We start from the raw sequence: 17,417 nt of genomic DNA on the forward strand, positions 1-17,417 counted from the left end.
CATTATGTCCCTTTGAAAAATGAGGGGGGCGACAATGCTCTTTCTGGCACAGGGCACCAAAAAGTCTAGCTACGGCTCTGCTGAATATATAACATTGTGCTTCCATACATTCTCCAGCCATGATTTGGTTGCAGTGACTCCTTCACTAGTATGTCCTGTCTGCGGTTTCTATGTTGATAATTGATGTTTTTTTGCACTTTCCTTTAGCTGCAGGTTACGTCGCTGCTGTCCCAGGTATTCAAGCTGCTGATGAAACACAAGGTATCATTCATGTATCCATCTCATCTTCTTATTTTCTTCATCCCCTGTACATTGTCACTTTAAGTACAGAGTTCTACATGATATATTATTCAGTATATATGTGCTCTCTAAGGGCTCTATTTACTACAATCCGCATTTGTAATGCAGATTGTAGTGTGATATTACCGACTGAATTCGCATTGCGAATTCAGGCAATATCACAGGGATTTACTACAACTCCCTTGCAGGGACAGAGTTTGCGATAAAGCTCTGACCCTGTGAATCCCCTTCGGAGCCATATCACGTTATTTTCGCAAAAAATATCGTGATTAAGTGCCCGCGCATGCGCCGACCGACCGCCGCTGCTACCCCCCGTGCTAAGCCCCGCCCCCGCAATTGCGGACCCCCCGCGACCCCCCCTCCCCTCCCCGTGACCCCCCTCTCCATTACTTACACTTACCTGCATGCTCCAGGCCTCCGGTGATGGTCTCCATTCCTCCGGTCAGGTGATCTCCCATACTGCACTGGGGCCCGATCATCTGATGACTGGGCAACAGGGCACTATGGGAGACCAGCTGACCGGAGGGGAGTCATCACTGGAGGCCCGATCACCGGTCCCTGGAGTCAGGTAAGTAAATTTTTTTTTTTACTATTTTTTTTTTGTTTTTTTTTACAGTAATCAGCTTGCGGTCTGTTAAAGCAGGGCAGGAGGCCGGTAACCGGTGGAGACCCTGGATAATGCCACCTCCAGGTAGCGTTATTATCACAGGGCTTTCCCCGATATTTTTTTCACATTTATTTTTAGTAACTATGGTCGGATCACATTTCCCATTACAGTTATGGGAAATGCGATCTGCTTTACTAAAAATAAGTGATACTTAGGGGTTGGAGTAGAATTTTACGAATTCTACTCCAATTGCCCTGTAATAACTATAGGTGATACTAAAATAATGTGAAAAGGGTGTGAAAACACCCTTTTTCACTTTATTTTAGTAAAAATAATGTTAATAAATAGAGCCCTAAGTCCTGCTGAGTGGAGAATGGGATGAAGTATTGAAAACAATGTAGCAGTGACAGGCCCTCTACATTTAGAGATTTTAAAATAACTTGATAACAGTGTTTCAGTCCCAGTAGGGGCTTCAATAGAGGGCACAGTATTCTGGGGGATGTAGTTATGTGACCGGCGGCCACAAGGCTGTCAGTCACGATCCCGATGCCAGAATGTTGGCTAGGGATTTATAACAGGCGTCAAGATACCAATGCCTGTCATAATCCCGACATCGGAATGCAGAACGACGTGGGCCCGAACGAGGTAAGTACGGGCGCCAGTCCTCTTAGCTGTGGGGGGGGGGAGGATTAGGTTTAGGACACCCCGAGAGGACTTATGGTTAGGAACCCCCTAGGGATGGTTAGGTTAAGGCTAGGGGAAGGGGGGTTAGGGTTAGACACCCTCCCCGGGAGAGTTAGGTTTAGGACGCGGGGAAGGGGGCTTAGGTTTAGGCACTAACGGGGGGATAGAGTGAGGGCGCTGTCTGTGGATAACAAAGTAAAGTATACTTATCCTAAGTAGTATAAGATAATCTTCTTCCTTTTTGCCACAAACGTTGTTATAGGTAATTTTCCTTAGAAGTCATCCATCAGGATAATTCCGTATATATGCAATAATAAAAAAACGGAATGTGTAGATCCTTCTAATCAATAGTATGATAATTCATAGGTATTATCATACTATTGATTAGAAGGATCTACACATTCCGTTTTTTTATTATTGCATATATACGGAATTATCCTGATGGATGACTTCTAAGGAAAATTACCTATAACAACGTTTGTGGCAAAAACGAAGAAGATTATCTTATACTACTTAGGATAAGTATTCTTTATTTTGTTATCCTTTGACTTCACACACAGACAGCACCCTCACTCTATCCTACATTAATCTTTTCTACTGGAAAGAGTAGGCAGAGGTCAGTGTGCAGCGCCATCTCTATCACCAAATTTTTTTTGCACTAACGGGGGGAGGTTAGGGTTAGGCACTAGGGGAGGAGGTTAGGGATGGGCACTCCGTATGGAGGGTTAGGGGGGGGGGAGAGGAGGGTTAGCTGTACTTACCTCTGCTGTCGGGATTTCCACCCTTCAGCCAGCCACTGTCGGGATTTGAACCGGCGGCTATACAACCACCGGCAATACAATCCCATTCTGTATTCTGGGACCGAAACATTTTGTGTGTAATATTTCACCCCCTGGGAAGTACAGCAGTGAGCAAGTCATCCCTTTGTGTGTTGATATCTCTCTCTCTCTGGGGCCTATTCATCAACACTAGAATAACGTTTTGAAGGACATTTTCCTTAAATAACGTTATTTTGGTATTCATGTAGCCACTTAGCACAGGAGATATCACAGATATCTCCTTGCTAAGTTCCCCTGCGTTAATTTCCACACTCCCCATACATTAGTATGGGGATGTGGAAATTGTGGTATTCATCAAATTCCGAAAATTATCAATTTTCGGAATTTGATGCAGTTACTATTCGCCACTGTGAGGTGGCGAATAGCAGAATCCACTTACCTGTATCCGCGTGTGCAGGTCCTCCGACGAGTCCCTCCGGCGCTCTGCTCCGTCCTCAGGCTCTGGAGGCTGGTCTGTCATGTGTGCTCCCCAGCGGAGCACTAGAAAGTTTAGAAAAATATTTTTTTTTTTTTTTTTTCTAATCTGTCATGTGGTCTGCTGGGAAACCACATGACAGACCAGCAGGACGGAGCCGGAGGCTGCTGCACGGACAGGTAAGTCGGGGGGGGGGGGTGAGGAAGGTGAGCGGAGGGGGGTGGGGGGGGGTCGGGGGGGTACGAAACTTAACGCATTTGTAGGCAGTGCTGCGCAAGCGCTGGTTTTACAGATGTAACAGCGCATGCGCAACACTGTTTCCAGACGCGATAAGTTAGTGTAGGCAGGGAAAAGTATCTATTTCCCGAAAGCTGTCATCGCAAAAATGACAGCTTTTCGGAATAGATACTTATGGAGAGGTGGAATGATGAATTCCACCTATAATTAGCTAGAACTCCATGAGAGTTCGAAAGCTAATTATCTCCATTGAATTTTTACGTTTAATGAATAGGCCCCTCTGTCTGCCTGTTTCTCTTTATTCCTCTGTTTGTCTCTCTCTCTCCCCGATTCAGAGGCGCACACAATGCCGATGTTCAAGTAGTTGAACGATTTTTTGCAACTGCGCAGGCGTGAACATTTCTGAAAACTCCTACAGTACATGCGTTACACAGTGTGTACCCACAATGGTGTTGTTGCGATTGGGACAGACGGTATAAGAATGTTTTGGGAAAGTGATGTGTTCCTCGGCAGTGGCTGGGAGGTGGCTAGAATGCTCCATTTAGTGGGCGTGTATAGGAGTGTCAGTAACAGCAGCTGTGATCACAGTCGCACAGCCTCAGGCATAGATAGAGAAACAGCAGGTGCAAATATCAATGGTGCTACCGATGATGGTGTATGAGGATGCACCAATCGGTATAACAGTGTGCACTCGCAATAAAAGTGGGCGCCTCAGACATTACACATTCGGCCATATGGATGTACACAACGGAAGCTGTTTGTATCTGCATTTGCATAAAGTCGCAGACAGACGACCGCCAATAGACGCTGCTGTTTGCGCATTTTCATGTGACTCAGAGTCAGGCCCTCTGTTTCTCTCTTTGGACCTAATGTAGCAGCGGACGCGATGCCGATGTTTATGCAGTTCTAGCAATTTTTTTGCCATTGTGCATGCATATAAGCCGCACTGCTTGTGTGCAGCAATCGCAATGTGATTACGGACGCACAGAGAATACATCACAAACTGTGTGACAGGTAGTCAGTGTTTGGTAGCAGTAACAGAGAGTTGGTCTGAAAAGCGCAGGCGTGTCTGACCGTTTGAACGCGGTTTCATAGGTGTGCATAAATTATCCATTGCGATTGTATACGCAGCATGACAGCTCTCTGCATGTCAGGAGAGCTGCAGTGTTTGCGGCTGGTCAGACTTGTTGTAAATGCTGTGTGACTGGCTGATGTGCATCGATGGTATGAATGTTTATGCAGGAGTGTGACATTGGACGGCTTTGAGAAGGCAGCAGTGGGCATCTTTATGCTAGCTGTGCTTTGGCAAGCATTAGCATATATTAGCAACTGCGATGCGTAGACGATTCCAGTTGAGATTGCATTGTGTGTCCGCTGCAGAATCAGGCCATCTGTCTCTTTCTCTGTTTCTCTCTCTCTGCCTCTAGATAGAAAGGTGTACACAGAAACAAATATGGCACCCCAGCGCTTCATTATTCTCTATGGGCCTGACTCAGAGTTGAACGCTATGCCAGTGGTTTTGTCCGTCTGCACATGCATCTGAGTCGCACTGCGCATGTGTCATGGTATATTACTGTAATCACTTGCAGAGCGTATTTACTTGCAGTGTGATTGACAGTCAGGGAGCATTTGGGGGAGGTAACGGGGAGTTGCAGCTAAAAACACATGCGTGTTGCAACCTTTTTAGGGACATGTCACATCCTGCGTTTGCAGTAAACATGGATCCAGCGTCTCAGTTCCCACGGCCATTCTGTGCAACCTTAGAGTTACTGGGGTCTGCTAACATCAAAAGATCTTCGACCGATGCTGCTTCTTGTTGCAAAGGGATCGGTGGGTGTCACCATACTGTACATATCCCGATGGCTGTGACATTTCTGTATTTTTGCACAGCAGCTGCGAATGGGATCACAGCTGCGGTGGCAATAGCACAGTACTCTGAATTAGGCCCTACTGTATGTTCTTTATGTCAATAATGCTATAGTTGAAAAAAGACCCTGCATGATACTAAGGGGTAAATTTACTAAAATGAGTTTTTAGAAGTGAGTTTTAGAAGTGATGTTGCCCATAGCAACCAATCATATTCTACTTAACATTTAACTAACACCTCCTACAAGATAATAGCTAAAATCTGATTGGTTGCTATGGGCAACATCACTTTTAAAACTCACTTTTAAAAACTATGGGCCTGATTCAGAGCCGTTCGCTATTTGCGGTCGTTCGTTCAAAAACAAGGGGTGGCTATTCAAATGATCCGTTCGCAAATTGCAGTCTGTTCACACCTCTAAGTCTGAACGAGCGAGCAAAACATACGCTCGTTTATTTGATAAAAACGCCCCCTGGCCGCACGCACCATACGTCATGTCCGCTATTTATTAGATTAATCGAGTACATCGTACAGCGTATGAACTGCTCGCTATTCTTGTGGTTGGTGTTTTCAACCGCTATTTTGCGAGCAGTTCTGAGTTAAAAAAAACCAAGTGACGTGGTCAATGACGCTGCTGTATTAATTATGCACTCCCTTAAAACGCCCGTTTTGACCTTTAAGCACGCCTGCGTTCGAATTCCACTCCCCCGTTTTCAAGCACCTTCCCCTGTTACCACCCACATACGCCTCATTCTGTCACTCAAAAAAGCAGGCACTCGCTATATAGCGTACAAATGATTTTCGGCCGCACTGACTGGTTTGCGCATGCGTACTAAAAACCGTACGCATGCGCAGATGTGCTAACATCGCTCGGCACGAGCGTACTGCCGCTAGCGAGCGGCTCTGAATGAGGGCCTATCGCTTTAGTAAATTTACCCCTGAAAGTGAAATTGATATGTAATGACGGCTGTCGGGATGCCTCCTGTCACAATCCCGACAGCGGCATCCTGATGTCTTTCTTGAGAATTCTTGAGCACCATGCCTGCTGCTGGGAGTGGATTTTCATCCCAGAAGGGATGAAGACATTATTTTGTCTTCCCAACGGACACAGATCTGAAGAAATGTAAATAACTACTGGCAGGAAAGAGGCAATTTGGAGGCCCTTACACAAACTGCCTTTGCTTTACTTGAGCTGCCCGCCCTCCAGTGTGTACTCAGAAAGAGTTTTCAGCACAGCCGGGAACCTTGTCAGTGATCAGCTTGAGACTGCTTCCCCAAAATGTGGAAAAGATGATGTCCATCAAAATGAACTACAAATTCTACGAGAAAGAGGCACCTGTAATGGTGGATTCCAGCGGGGACAAATTAATATTGTGTGAAGAAGATGATGTATGCATCACCAAAGCCTATATCGTCATTCCATCCTGTGTTGTGTATAAATTACAGCTGCGCTCCCTGTTAGATTGGGGATTCATTGTCCACTTTAGTGGATGCGAGCTCCAGTTTAGTCCATATCATCACCACACCCCCTACACAATCTTCTGACCTGGGCTACAGGAGGAGCAGCTGCACTTTGGAAAACGGTTGCAAGGAGCTGCCCGTCTGACTCACTGAAATCAAGGTAGAGGGGCGGGTGTAGTAGGTATTACCGCCGGATGCATGTCCGGCAGTTCAAACCCCGACAGCGGCAGCCCGGCAAGGGTGAAAATCCCGATCGTCCTTAAGGTAAGTATCGCTAACCTAATTCCCCCCCCAACCCTCCCTTAGGGGTACCTAACCCTTTCCTCCCCCCCAAGTGTCTAACCCTATTCTTCCCTGTAAGTGCCTAAACCTAACCCCCCCTTCCCCGCCGCCTAAACCTAAGTCCCCCGGGGGAGAGCCTAACCCTAACTCCCCCCTTCGCCTAACCCCCCGGGGGGGTGCCTAACCCTAAGCCCCCCCTGGGAGCCCTAAACCTAACCCTCCCTCCCCCCCGCGGCTGTCTGCGCCCAGCATCACTTCGATCGGGATGCCGGGCGTCGGACTTCGGGCGTCTGGTTAATGACAAGCATCTACATTTAGATGCCTGTCATTAGTACCACGCCGGGATTAGAACGTCTGGACGTCGGCTTCCAAACTACATCCCAGAGGGGCCATGGGTAGGGAGTAGGGACACTATAATCAGAGAACGCAGCTTTAGCTGCTTTATTCCATTTTTTAAACCATATCCTCTATTTTCACCTTTTGAAAATGTTTATGTGAATCTCATTTGTGATGTCATTATGTTTAATATATAATGCACGTTATTTAGCACTTTGTTGTGGTCTTGTATTCGATGCGTAGACTAATTATTTATTCATGATTGAGGAAAGAAGGGAAAAGTTGCATTTTTTTATTGCTGTGTGTTATTAAATTGTGAAGTTTCCACTTAGAGTGTCACAAGATTTTTTTAGGAATAAGAAAAGAATAACACACTACGCTACCACTTACAGTATGACAATTTTTTTTACAAATACACAGCATTTTCCACTTCCAGTGTGACAATATTTTTTACGAATAGTAATACTGGATGGACACAGCAGCCCCTTCCCTAGATGAACACAACAACCCCTGGATGGACACAGCAGCCACTGCCCCTGGATGGACACAGCAGCCACTGCCCCTGGATGGACACAGCAGCACCTTGATAAATGACACAGGCAGCACCCCATGCGTAGCTATGTTGTTGCTAAGTGTGCGCACACAGAAAATTATTATTATTTTTTTTTACATTGGGGGAGAGCACCCCTGTTGGACAGAGCACCCCATGGACGAGGCATGCGCACAGACACACACAGAAAAAAAAACACTTTGATTAATTTTTTTTTTTACATTGGGGGAGAGCACCCCTGTTGGACAGAGCACCCCTTGGACAACACAGCAGCACCCCTTTATAGACTGCAGTGACACAGGAGCCACTGAAGCCCCCCTCTTCTGTCTGCAGCACAGCTGCTATAGAGTACAGAGTGGACAAAAAAAACAGCCCTTATGGACAACAGCCAGCCAGCCCCTATGACAAGTGACAAAAGCCAGCCAGCCCCTATGACAAGTGACAACAGCCACCCAGCCCCTATGGAATACAGCCAGCCCCTATGACAAGTGACAACAGCAGCCAGCCCCTATGCTCAGCAAGTCAGCAACAGCATAGCACAGCCGCTATGGAAAACAAGAGCACAGTCCCTCCCTTGCTTCCTCTTCACTCTCCACAGCCGGAATGAAAATGGCGGCGAGCGCAAAACCTTTTATACAATCCAAAACCCGTGAGAATCCGACAGCAGGATGATGATGTTTTCCCTCGCTTTGAGATCCCAGTCAGGCGGGAAAACCCGAGCCGGCTTGGATCCGACTCGCATCTGTAAAATTCGGGTGGGTTTGGATCTCTGAGATCCGAACCCGTTCATCTCTGAATGATAGGCGGCGGGATTTCGACGCCTATCTTTAGTCCCGTTGGGCTGTCAGTTTCGGGATATTGCCTGTCGGTATCCTGACTGCATCCATGGCATTGGCAAAATAAAACAAAAAATTACACAACTTCTCCCTGACACGAATAGTGTAGCTTTGATCAGAGCAGGATTAGCGCACACGCTCCATCCAATCAGAGCAGCCACATTAATTCCAATAAGAGTGTCTACAAGTGACCTCTTATTCGTGTTAGGCACCCTGAGGGAGAAGTTGTGTTGTTTTTTGTCTTGCCATGTACCCATGGATGCCTACCTGGACTGAAAGGGACCCAAACCGGAGGATTTTGTAAGTAATAAATGGGGAAATGAGAGGTGCAGGGGTGTTTTTTTATTCCAATAAAGATTTTGAGAGAGAGAGAGAGACCCCCATGTTTTGGTAAAACACCCTCAAATGTTATGGTTGTTTTCTGTTTTGGATTTCTTTAAATCTGATAAAAACAGCTATAAGCACGTAATTTAGACCTGTTTACGCGTAATCCAAAACTCAAAATTAGTTTTTTAAATCCGAGTTCCTAACTTACTGCGGACTAAGGCCCTAATTCAGAGCCGCTCGTTAACAGCAGTACGCTCGTTGCGTTACGATGTTGACTAACCGTGCATGCGTCGGTGTTACATTGCGCATGTGCGTACGGCAGATTGCGAGCTTATTTTGTCTCGTTCGTCAAATAGCGTACAGGAAGTGACATGTCAAATGTGATTGACAGAACAGGGCGTTTTTGGGTGTTGACGGGGGAGGAGATGGAAAAACGCAGGCGTGGCGAGGCGTTTTTTGGGCGTACATACATTAACAAATGCGAACGTCAAATGTGTTCGTACCAACTCATACGTCACTGGATGATCCTCTTTCCCTTCAAAATGCTCGCACAGCTTAGGGGCTGGATAACTCGACAACAGTGGCGATGGCCTTCTCCTCCGTCCCGGCACTCCACGATGTTGCATCGATTAATCACGGCTTGTCAGAAAAGCAATCAGTGTTGGATTGAAAACCGGCTTGGTATGTGTTTTGAAAGCAGTTTTTTTGGATAGCACAAAACCGTACGCAGGTGGAAATCATAGCTGCTAATGTCTGGATTACACAATCAATTAGCGTACATTTGTGGGGGTGTATTTTGGCCGCAATGTGTTGTTTTTGGACTATTGTAACAATAATGTCATCATGTTTAGGTTTGGTGCCTCATTTTGTGTTTGCAAGGTGATTTTTCCACCTTAGGTAATGTTTTAAATGTTCCTTAACGAGCCCTTTTTTTCCAATGTGTAATTTTTTCATTTGAACGTTGTTGGCTTGTGGGCCGGATTAAATGTAACCCATTTTTACAATAATGTCAGAATACAAAGTCGTACATGTGATGTAAATTTATTGGTATCCCCCCCAAAATTTTTGAACATATTTAACCAAAATATTTTTGGCAGTGTTCATTCCACAATATTTATTAATTGTGCAAACAATAAATTGTTGTTAAACGTAAATGCAAAAATTAAAAACAATTCACAAGAAAGGAGAGGGAAGTTTTGGCCAGAAAGGAATATGAGGCAAGCACAGAAGGAGTGTGGGAAAAGTAGCCAATGCTGTCACCGTTTTTTCGGCCGTTTGGCTGGGGGAGGGAGGGCGCCAGACCGGGTCCGGGATGTCATCGGGCTGGCCTGTCCAGAGGCAGATGTTGTGGCCTCTGGACTAGGCACAGGGCTAGGCACATTTGGAGGCTTGGCTGATGTTGTGCCAGAGGTGGAGGATCCTGATGTTCCGGCAGGAAGGGAGGTCGGCTCCACCATGTGCTGGCGAACGAGCTGCTTCAGGGCAGTGGCGATGCGGATGTTGGCCCTGGTATTTTCCGCCAGGGCCTGACCAATGGTCACGTTGGCCGCAGAATTTTGCTCCAGGGCCTCAGCCACCCATACCAGACTGGCGTCCATCCTCTGCAGAATCTCTGTATGGAAATCCGATTTAAAATTGAGTTCTGTGAGGAGGGACACTGCCTGCGAGGGGGATTGCCCAGGACTGGCTTCTGCAGGGTCCTCAGCTGGATGTACTGGTTCATCCCCTGCAGAGCCTGGTGAAATTCTGCGGCCAAGGCTCCCCTCTGTAGCAGACTCATCCGCCTGTGTCTCTGTTGGAAAAATGAGAAAAGACTCACATTAGAATCTACATATTGGCACACTAACATTTCAGAGTTGGTGACATCACAATATTTACCTGGGACAACATGAGGAGCCGCAAAGTCTGGCATGTCCGTATCCATGTTGGACACGCCAAACACCTCCACAGCCTGCACACACCCCTGTGCCAGCTCTTCTAAATCAGTCAACTCCAATGACACAGGGTTGGGACCTCCACCTGTCCCCCTTGCATGCCTAGCCCTGTCCGCCATTTTTTGTTTCAGGCGATATTTGAAGTCGCCCCATCTGTGGGTGAAAAAGGAACCATTATTTTTTATTTTATTTTGTTTTTGGTTTTAGGGTGGTCAAGTGTTTACTTACCGCCGTTTGACATCCCGGGCTAGACGGACATAATCACCCACCCTATTGACCTCAACGGCTACCTCTTCCCACATTCTCCACTTCTGGCTTGAACTCATATTCCTGTCTGCCTGTGGCAGGATGTCCACACACTTCTGAATCAAAACCTCCATCTCCTTTCTTGTGAATTGTGGCTGCCATTTCTTTTTGGCAGCTTTGCCCGGAATACTGGGCCCAGCAGCCTCTTCCATGTCATCCTCCTCACCTATTTGGGTAAATTTCGAGAATTCACAACTTCACAACTTGCACAATATTATGTTTCTAATTAATCATTGAGTCAAAATGCCTGAAATACTTACCGCCAGACTGTTGTCCATTGTTTCCCTCGTCTGTAGCCATGTCTGAGCTCCAAACAAGAAATACACCAGAATGTTTTTTTTGTCTCATGACGTATTTATACATGCGTCCTTATTTTGCGGCCGCATCATTGATTGTGCGTTCCTATAATCCCTCCTTAATTTGTGCGGGAAACGAAACACTATTTATGGCTTGGGGCGTCTCGATTCGAGGTGGCGTTTTTTGAATGTTGGAGGTTACGTTGGTTGGAGTTGATTGTTGGCTGGTGTAGGAGTTTGCGTTTTTGGAAGTAGTTTTTTTTGGATATATTCGTTTTTTGATTTGCGTTTGTTTTTTTTCGCTTGTAATTTTTTTGGTCGTTTCCAGTTTTGGGAAGTCTAACTTTGGGTCAATTTGTGTCTCCTGTTTAAGAATTTTCTAATTTTTGGTTTCCGTCATTTCATCTCTCTTAGGTTTTATTTTGGCTCTGCCCCAAAGACCTTTTGTTCCGGATTCTTATATATTATCTCTTGGTAAGTTCATTTGTTAAATTGTTTTGTAAATGTTCTTATTTGTCTTTACGCAACTTTGGTTGGCCTTACACATGTAACCTTTGTTTTTCCAAATCCGAAATCTGTGTTTATTTTTTGTTTATTTTAGCTGCGTTTTTTTAACTTGTCTTTGCGAACTAATTAGCGCATTTTTATTACTTTCAATTGTGACTTGTCTTTGCGAACTAATTAGCGCATTTTTATTACTTTCAATTGTGACTTGTCTTTGCGAACTAATTAGCGCATTTTTATTACTTTCAATTGCGACTTGTCTTTGCAAACTAATTAGCGCTTTGTGAAATGCTTATTCATCCTGTAAAATTGTTTGTGTTTTCTCTGGAGCATTTGTTGCTTACATTTGGTCTCAATTTGGATTAGTGTGCGCAATGTCGTTTTGCTATTTGCCCAAATGTGTGTTTCTCCCCTTTTATGTTTGGTCTTGCTTAAAATTTGGATTCAGAAATGGGCAGCATAAAATGATGTATATTTATGTTGTGATTATTTCCAGTTAGAACACATATCATGACAATACCCCGGCATGTAAGCATCAATGGATGGTATCTTAAAGCTAAGTGTTTTTTTTTTTATTTTTGGGGGGGGTCAAAAAGCCTGACATTCAAATCTTGCCATTTCAGGTTGATCTGGGTCGGATTGTTCTGGCCATGCTCCCGGAAGCCGACCAACCTAAATCTCGTCCCAGGCGTAGGAATCGTAGGCGTGCAAGGCCCCAGATATTTAGAACACGTGTCACCCTTTTTGGAATGCCTGATGATGAGGTTTTAAGACGCTACCGTCTTCCTCCAAAAATCATCATAGACACTCTCTCATTAATAGAGAGTGATCTTGAGCGGCAAATTGACAGTCCTACAGCAATACCACCACTTACGCAATTTATGGCGGTGTTACATTTCTGTGCCTCAGGATCATTTCAAACAACGGTGGGAATAGTGGCGGGCATATCACAATCCTCCTTTTCCCGGATCCTGAGGGCAGTGATGGAGGCACTTTTCAAGCACCTCCATCATTTCATTAAAATGCCTTTGGCTATGGGTGCCCTTAGTGTGGCCAAGGCCAATTTTTACCAAATAGCTGGCTTCCCACACATCATAGGGGTTGTGGATGGTACTCACATACCACTTCAGCCTCCAGCACGGCTGGAGGCAATATTTAGAAACCGGAAACACTATCACTCCCTCAATGTAATGGTGGTATGTGATGCCTCCCTCCAGATCCTGTCCCTGAATGCAAAATTACCTTTTAAAAGGCCGATTCAGATGCCTCCACCGCTCTGGTGGCGAGCTCATGTATTTGCCGGATATGGTTTTGAAAATTGTGGTCCTGTGTGGGATATTTCACAACATCGCCATAAGGAGTGGTGTCCCAATGCAGCCAGAGGATGCCTTACCTGAGGATGGCCCCCCCGAGGTTGGTCGGAGGTCAGTATTTGGGGGGCCATACGCGATGATGTGGTGGCCAGATTTTTTAGGTAATTATTGACAAAACAACAGTGTTTATACCTAATGTGGTAGGGTTTGTTTGAGAACATCTAATTATTTTTTTTGATTTTCTCCATCTTCTGTTTTTTCACATAATCTTTGGCACTCCAACGATGACTACTTCCTGCTACCCTTAAAAAACCTGTATGTGGACATTTTGGGGATATATTATGGAACCCATATTGCAACGCCATATTTGTGGAATCATGTTGGCATGGTCCTTCGTCAACCAGTTCTTGATTTGTTGTTTTTTTATTTGGTTTGGTTGGTATGTGTTGTATTTGTGATTATCACTGTGTGTTTTGTTTGTGAGTGACCACTTTGATTTTTCACTTATGTTGTGAATAAATGTTTTGAGAGTGAAATTTGGTACCTTTTTTGGAACGTTACAAGCAAGTGTAACCAGGTTCACACACGTTACATTTGACTAAGGGGTAATCCAGTACTGACGCCAGTTGAGCTAAAATGTAATATGTTTTCAGGGTCCAAACCAACACCCAAAGGAATCCTGTACAATCATTTGGCTTCGTAATATTGGCCTAAGCAGCTTGCACCCCAACTAGGAACCTGTAAAATGTAGTAATATCTAATTGTGACTACACCAAAAAAGGGAAATGAGATTGTTACTGTTAGGTGTTTCTTGTGGCTGTTTTACATAAAAATACAACACACAATCTTAGTGTCCAAAATTGGTAATCCTTGCAGGAACAGTCTACTTATGTCAGGGTAAACAATCTTTGATTTAGAACAAACGAATGAGCCAGAACATTACTTAGAAAATAACACTTTCTTTATAAAATGGGGAAAAAACAAAAAAAACTAATCCCTAAGGAGGACCGACATATGGTCAAGGACCACCAGCACACCGATTATATTGTGGCGCATCGGGCCACACAGGCGGCTAATTCGGCCCGACGCCTCTGTTCCTCTGTGGGTGAGAAAAGTGTGGGGATTAATACAACAATAATGAAACCACATTAAAAACAAGCACAAACCAAAACCCAACAAAAAAAAACACCATTAAAAAACATCAACCAAAAATGTTGTAGGCCAAAAATACAAGGCCAATGTACAAATTCCGACAGGTGTGATATGTGTATGTTGAAATCAGCAGAAACAGGTAAAGGCAATCGTCAAAATCCCCAAAAGTCTAGCAAAAAACCCCAAAAAAGGAACGACACATGATTACATACAAACAGTTTGTGTTGAAAAAAAAACCCAAAGAAAAACATACCGGAAGATAAAACGCCATCTCCGGAAGGCCCTCCATCGTCCTCCTCGGAGGTGCCTCCATTCCCGAACGATCGGGGCGGGGTAATTACCGACTCCGGGGAGGGGGTAATTCGAAGAGGGGTGGTTGGAGGAGAGGGGGAATTGGGACGGAGGGGAAGGAGCCCCGAAAATTCAACCAGAGGGTCTTGGAAGGCTGGGGAGGAGTGGGGAATAGGGGAATTAGTGGTTGTGGAGTGTTGGCTGGGGGTTGGGGAGAGTGGCCGTGAGCGCCGTCTGGCCGGACGATGACGGCGTAGTCTTCGCTGGGCCCCTAAAAGATGTGAAACAAATTGTGGTTAGTTTCAACACAAATCCGCGAAAAACACCATTTTCTAATCCCCCCCCCCCAAAAAATAGGGCCATGCAGATATGAGTACAATGAATAAATATGAGCTACATGGAAAACATGGCCATGCAGATATGAGTACAATGAATAAATATGAACTACATGGAAAACATGGCCATGCAGATATGAGTACAATGAATAAATATGAACTACATGGAAAACATGGCCATGCAGATATGAGTACAATGAATAAATATGAACTACATGGAAAACATGGCCATGCAGATATGAGTACAATGAATAAATATGAACTACATGGAAAACATGGCCATGCAGATATGAGTACAATTAATAAATATGAACTACATGGAAAACATGGCCATGCAGATATGAGTACAATGAATAAATATGAACTACATGGAAAACATAGCCATGCAGATATGAGTACAATGAATAAATATGAACTACATGGAAAACATGGCCATGCAGATATGAGTACAATGAATAAATATGAAAGCCAGGGAAAACATGCACACGCAGTTAGGGCCACAAAGAAAAACATGAAAACCACGGTCCATAAAACTTACTTTCAGCGATCTGCATGCGAAAGCATGCCAGCAAGCGGGGCGTCCGCCGTTGCAGGTCCGACCACCTGCGCTCCAGCTGCCCGATCTGGCGGCGTGACCCGAAGGAGCGCAGGCGGGCCCGTACCTCCGCATATGCGGAACGCTTTTCGCGGTTGGTGATGGGTGGAGGCTGGCTGGTGATCCGCCTATCCATGACCTCCGTTAGCACCAGCAGCTCGAGCCTGGTGAATGCGGAGGCTCTCATGATGGCAATGGTGTATTTGTGAAAAATAATTTTTAATAAAGTGCCCAAAAATTTTTTGATTGGCTAATGTATTTGGGTAATTAACAGGACCGATTCTATTGGTTAGTGTATGTGTCATGTGTTCGATAGGGCCAGAAATCTCTTGAGACTTATGATAGGCTTGATGCAGTGACATGCGTAAGCAAATTTAAATAAAGAAATGAACTCCGGGAAATATGCGGGTAGAAAAACAAATAGAACTATTATTTAATTGGGGCTAACATGTATTTTGACAATTAAAAGCGAATGTTTAAGCCGTACGTATTCTGCGGGTAAACACAAACACGGACATGAATAAAGTTTATTGCATTGTGTTACAAAAAAAACAAAAAAACAATTAAGCTAATTGATATATTGATTGGCATGATACGATTGAGGGAGGTAGACAGAATAAACGAGCAGTTAATCGAAATCTGACAGTCCAACTTCCGGGTAGTGCTAGTGCGTGCGTTCCCTTCAAGCCTCTTCGGGGATGTACGCTCGCTATTTGACACACTCGTTAGTTAGAGGAGGGGTCGCTTGAGTTTGGGGAGGATGTTTGCCTGCGAGCGAAAATCCGAGCGAGTGCTTGAATTTAAATATTTTTTTACGTACGCCGAACATACGAACGGCCACTTGCGTCCGGGTCTGAATGAGGGCCTAAAGCCGGGACTCGGTTCTACTCGGATACCCAAAAGTGATCGAAGCCGGGTCTCAATTTGGCTCAGAACTGCAAAAGTCAGGTGCATTCTGTTATCAGCAAAACCAAACCACACATCTCTAATATATATATATATATTGAATACCTGAAACTGATCCAGGAATGTTACTGACCTTTTTCATTTATTCATTATCAGGTGAAGCTGGAGAGTAATTTTGCATCTGTCATATCGGCCATTTTCACCTTGGAAGGACTTGGCCGAGCTCTAGACCCAGATATTGACATTCTGGAGGCAGCCAGGCCATTCCTGTTTTGAACACTGCTACTTTGCCCGTATGAAAACCACAGGAGACCGTTGTTTCCAAACTTCAGATAGAAATTTAGGATACCCCCCACTCCACTTATTTTAATAAAATACAGGTTTCACCCTGACATTTTTGTGGTTTATGTTTTTATTAATAGTTTTACTATGTTAGGATTTAAGCATAAAAATTACCACATAAATGGATTTTATCACGTTTGGGAAGTACATATGAAATATGCAAAACAGGGATAAACTTTCTACCATGAGAGTAATTGACACTACAGAAAGTTAGTGAGACATACTGTATGGGGTAATGTGCAACATCTCCACTTCAAAAAACTCTCACTTTAGTAAATATACCCCTTAGTGTTCTATAATGATAAAGGATAGGTACATTTGGATTGGTATATTAGTCATAAGCCATGCATAAACATGGTGGCATAAGTTATAATGTGCATCAAATATTATTTGTTTTATTCATTGGGATTGAATGTCTTCACTGATTTAGGCTGACACATTGCTTTCCTTTGTTAGTAGCTTTAACAAATGAAACTAAGGGCCTGATTCAGACCCGCTCGCATGCGCGAGACCCGGATAGCGACGGGCAAGCCGTCGCTCCGGGTCTCGCTACAAAGGGGGTGTGCTGTCGATGTTAAGTGACATCGTGTTTGGTGGGCGGGCCGGGGGCGTGGCTGCCCAGACGGAGGCGTTCCCATGGGAACGCCTCCGTCTAGGGCCGGCCCCACTGACATCACTAGTGATGTCAGTGGGTGGACTTCTTGC

The 17,417-nt window shown here is 44.8% G+C and overlaps 1 protein-coding gene across 1 annotated transcript in view; it reads left to right on the top strand.

The window, feature by feature from the left end:
- Positions 1–16,646, top strand: part of LOC148508459 (putative aarF domain-containing protein kinase 2) — a 33,982-nt gene extending 17,336 nt beyond the window's left edge. The window contains 2 exon segments of the mRNA XM_088444515.1: positions 208–261; positions 16,527–16,646. Coding sequence (XP_088300641.1) covers positions 208–261; positions 16,527–16,646 — 174 coding nt within the window.
- The last annotated feature ends 771 nt before the right edge of the window (positions 16,647–17,417 follow it).

This window comes from Taudactylus pleione, unplaced genomic scaffold (genome assembly GCF_031769625.1).
Source record: "Taudactylus pleione unplaced genomic scaffold, aTauple2 ptg000366l, whole genome shotgun sequence".
NCBI classification, from domain to species: Eukaryota; Metazoa; Chordata; class Amphibia; order Anura; family Myobatrachidae; genus Taudactylus; species Taudactylus pleione.